The 4,699-nt window shown below is 43.3% G+C and overlaps 1 protein-coding gene across 1 annotated transcript; it reads left to right on the top strand.

Moving 5' to 3' along the window:
- Positions 1–2,653: 2,653 nt before the first annotated feature.
- LOC115515001 (actin-related protein 2/3 complex subunit 5-like) lies at positions 2,654–4,252 on the top strand. The gene is given in 3 exon segments (XM_032593350.1): positions 2,654–2,707; positions 3,783–4,011; positions 4,014–4,252. Coding segments are annotated over 3 exon segments (393 nt in total). The 3' UTR covers positions 4,124–4,252.
- Positions 4,253–4,699: the final 447 nt, after the last annotated feature.

The raw sequence follows: 4,699 nt of genomic DNA, 5'->3' as shown, positions 1-4,699 counted from the left end.
TATCTATGTCTATCACCTAGCAGCCATAGAACCTGGGAGAAATGACTTACGTTATTTCTTCTGTAAAATGGAAACACCAATCACTGCCTCTCACATATGTGGCATGGAGGGGAAAAAATGGAGGTGAACATGTTTTGCAGACCCTCTACTCATCAGTATTTTGTATCTTTTGTCTCCTACACGGAATGCATAGTTTTCGTTCATGATATCCAGTTTTACCCTGAACACTCAGTAAACGCTCACTGAATGAAAAAAACCTGTGAACGGCATCTACCAGCACTCCTCACACTGTTCTGGGCACTGCCTGCCAACGAGTGACCTGGTGCACTACTTCCTGGGACCATCTCCCTGACCTAGTGCGTTAAAACCTGTGTGTAAAGGTGAGGGTAGAAGCAGAGAGACCTGGATTATGACTCTTCTCAAACTTCCCAGGTGATTGGGAGACAGATGAAAACTTAGAACCGTTGGACCAGGCTAACACTGTCATCGGCAGTCATCATTTAGAGCTCCCAGGTCGGAAAGGGTCACACTACCTCTTTGAGTAGAGGAGAAGCAAGTTCAACACAGGGAAGTGTCCCCTACCTGTTTTACTGACTTAAGTCCCATCAGAGGGTCCTGAGAGATCCATCACAGAATAGGCATAATACCCAAATAGACAGTAAATTTCTTGTAAATCAATTTTCCCAAGAGGGGCTTCAGCTTTTTATTAAGTTTTAGGGTGTGTGGATGTCGGGATCTAGATGAATAAAGTATTACCTGTCATGACTGCTAACAGTCACACTGCATGTGAGCTGTGCAAAATGTCTCTGTGGAAATAGAAAACTAGGCCAGTCCTTTCTGAGTAATGAAGGCCATGAATAATGCACAGAGAAGGTAGTTTCTTTTCATATAGTTCTTAACGTGCTAATATTTGTGACCACTTTAGAAGGTAGAAAATGCAGAGAAAAGAAGAGGGGGGAATACATTAAAAATGCATCAATCAAAAAAATATCCAATCAAGCCAAGTTCAACAACTAGTCCTTGCTTTCTCATCTGGTGTGGTAAATGTCTACATGAGAGAATGATGAATAAAATCATTTCTCTAAAGATTCGGTAACAAGAATAGCTCACAATGGGAGAGCTTGGTTAGTGTCTAACCTGGGTCAAGTGTTTACATATAGTATTTTATTAAACCTCATTAGTTTGCCAATCAATACAATGTTTTTAATAAAATTAAATGTGGAACGAAGTTAAGAAAACATGAACAAGGGCTCCAGATACTTCAAGCCAGCAGTCAAGCCAGAAATCTTGGTTTGTCCTAAAGGTTATTAGCTTCAGTATCTATGACGTCATTTGCCAGATGACTTTATTGGACAAGGCTGTGGTTTGGTAAGCCACCAGGTGAACTACTCTGGGGAGTGTAAGGTAGTCCTCTTGGGAAAGAAAAACAAACACGTTTGGAACATCTAGTGCTGTTTGATATTGTCACCAGTGACGCTGAGGACAGAGCCGTGAACATTCCCATCAGAATTAAGGGAAATAGATGTCAGTCAGTTAATATTTGACTATCCTGTTTGTGTAGTACATAATATAAGGCATCTTGTAGAAGGTGGGTTCGTATCTCAAAGGAGCTTACAATCTCTATGGGGGGTGGGGTGGGGGGAAAGGTATTAATTCCCAAATATTTTTATTTTTAAGCTTGTATGTTAACCCTCAAAAGTGGCCCGAGCATTACAGACTAGTGGGTGGGAATCAAGAGATGAAAAACAAAGGTAGTGAGGCTCATGGAGCCAGTTGGAAGGGGTCCCAGCCTCAAGGGGGATGGTTAGGCATAAGCTGGATGGTTAGGGAGACACGGAGAGCATCTGAGACCACCTCTGATGGAAAAGAGCACAAGAGAAAGAGGAGAAAATTAAGCTTCTGGTTACCAGCCTTGTCCCAGTTACATTATGCTTTAACTCCCCAGATCTGTGTCTGAGGGTTCAGTGCTGTCTTCTCTCTGCCTCACAGGCCTCATAGGAGCCCCCACACCCCCACCTTCCTTTTCCTTCTTCCTGAATCTATGCAGCCTGACTGCAGCTCCTTCAGTGCTGGCGCCCCTCAGAGGCACCAGCAAGGCGTGGCATTCCCAGCCTCCCAGAATCCAGTGTTCTGCTTCCTTCCCAACTTTGACCTTCCCTGGAAGTCTGAGTGTGCCCAGGATGCCGCTGTGCACCGATGTTCTCTTGGAAATCAGCCGTCCCCTTTTCAATAGCCTATTATAACTGGGCAGGGGTTTGATTCCAGTGGTGACCAAGGAGCTTTCCTGACTATTCATATAAATGGTGATGGCAATAGGAGCAACGTTTCTTAGTCCAGCTCCCATGTTCTGAGCAGTGAGCTAAGTGATATGTGACAAGGATCACAGTATCAGAAGCAGGCAAGGGTCTGTCATGTGGTCACTTCTGCTGATATTCATTGTTCCATTAGTTTCTTGGCTGCTTCTGCTCTTGGGCAGCCAGGTCTACAAAGCTCATTCTGTCCTCCTGTGTCACCCCAAGTCTTCTCCAGATCCACTCCCTCCTTAGCTATGTCTCCTCTAGAGTACAATAAAACCTACACCTCTGCTTATGACATCCTCCATGTTCTGTTTTGGCAGAAACATTAGTGTGTGAGTTCTCCCAGTTTGATCTTGATGCTCAAAGATGAGATTTTTGGACTTCTAACAGACAACTCACTGAATTTCTTGGTACCCTAAAATATCTGGATCTTGAAATTGAAAATTGTGTTTTGAAGATGAACATCTCCCTTATCGATGGGTTTAAAGAATCTCAGTAGGAACCCCAAAGTCAATAGTTTGACTCTTTGTCCCATTCCTATCTCCTATACCCAAAGCCATCTTTGCTGCCAGAATGAAGGGGGGGGGGGAGGATATTGAGACTAGGAAATTCTGACATTGGGTAGAAGGCTACACCCCATCGAGTTGAACATCTCCAATTACCATCCTGTACAAGGGAGGAGCAAAACAGAGAATTCAAAACTTGATTGCTTTTTTCTTTTCTTTCTTTTCTTTTCTTTTCTTTTCTTTTCTTTCTTTTCTTTCTTTCTTTTCTTTTTTTTGAAGCAAAGTAATGAGGATAAAACAAATGTCAAGGACAGGCTGAGAGAGTGGGTCAAAGATAATTTATTACTGATGAAGTAAGGACAGATGGCACATTCTTTTTCCTCACTCTTTGTATTTAGTATTGTTTAATCATTATTTTTTCATAAAGAGTATTTAGGTCAGAGTTCTTAGTTGTAAGCATGAAAAACATACTCTGGCCAATTAAGCAGAAAAAGAAATTTGTTAAAGACTCCCAGGCAGCTCAGAGAAACGTTGGATGAGCTGGAAAAACAGGCTCAAGGCTCTGGGCACACGGCCCCAAACATCACTGCAGAGGGGGCCTGACGAAGGGACCCTCCCTGTGACCACTGCCCACAGAGCACCAGATGCTACCAGTCACCCTGTTGCCACCAAGTGGACTTTACCAAATCTGCAAATGACATAGTCACCCACGCCACTTTTGCACCACAGACTGATCTTTGAAGCGCTCAAAAGCCTCACACTCCTGCCATCAAAAGGGATATTACGCAGAACTCCTTCCCCAAGCACTGTCTGCCAGTTCAGCTTGATTGGAGGTATGCCAATGCCATTTTGCAAGAGGAGTGGGGCATGAGAATCCATTTTTCTGGCTCTATCTACCCTTATGAGGATACATAGTCACTAGAATATGGTGAAACTGTTCAAAAGATGGATTAGGGAACTCAATACTCTATGCAGTTAGAAAAAGGCAGAGCCCTTAACCTCCATCACAGGAAACATGACAGCTACCCTACAGGCAGCCCTGAAATATCCCCCCATCAACACCAAGAGTCAGGCGGTGAAGGCTCGAGCAGGCAGCATCGTCTTGAAGGGGCGCACCTCTTTTAAAGCTAATGATATTGAAAAGGCTGTTCAATCCCTGGACAAGAATGGTGTGGATCTTTTAATGCAGTACATTTACAAAGGCTTCCAGAGCCCTCGGACAGTGGCAGTGCCGTGTTATTGCAATGGCATGGAAAGACACTTGCTGCCAGAGGAGAGGGGTCCATTGTTCGAGTGTGGACTGCAAGGAAAAACGTGTAGTCCAGCAGGGTCTGGGTCTCTCCTGTGGGTGTGGGAGTTGCTGGTACAAAGACCAAAACAACCAAACGTCACTGTGGCCCTTGGCAGTGTAGCATGTTTCTCTCGGCTTTGCCTTCTTGCTTCTTTTTTCATATCTGTAAAGAAGGAAACTACATATCAATTTTCCTTTCATGAAAATTGGGATAATACAGAGGAAACGTTTCAACGTGAGTGTTTCATGCTCTCAAAACTATTTTGGTGATGTATATTCCTCTCTGTATGTCATATAATTTGCCTTCCAGCTTAATCGTGCAATTTTAACCCCTGTTGGCTGGTGGGTTTTTTGTTGTTGTTGCTTGTTTTGCATTTTTTTTTGAGGTGTTTTGTTTTGTTTTTGACGAACAGTGAGAAAGTTGATCTGAATTTGAGGCCAATTTCCTAACTCCTTGCTAGCCAGGAAATGATCTTTACAAAAAGTATCTTTGAGAAACTGGTAGCTATTAACATTGCAAAACTGGACCATAATTCCCTTCTTTAAGCAAAATGTGTTTCTGGAACAGGTGGTACATGAACAGCGCTACCGAGTTCCAGCTTTGT

The sequence above is a fragment of the Lynx canadensis genome, chromosome B2, assembly GCF_007474595.2.
Source record: "Lynx canadensis isolate LIC74 chromosome B2, mLynCan4.pri.v2, whole genome shotgun sequence".
NCBI lineage: Eukaryota > Metazoa > Chordata > Mammalia > Carnivora > Felidae > Lynx > Lynx canadensis.
Note: the sequence above shows the minus strand (reverse complement) of the source record. Positions and strands in the feature narration are given on the sequence as shown.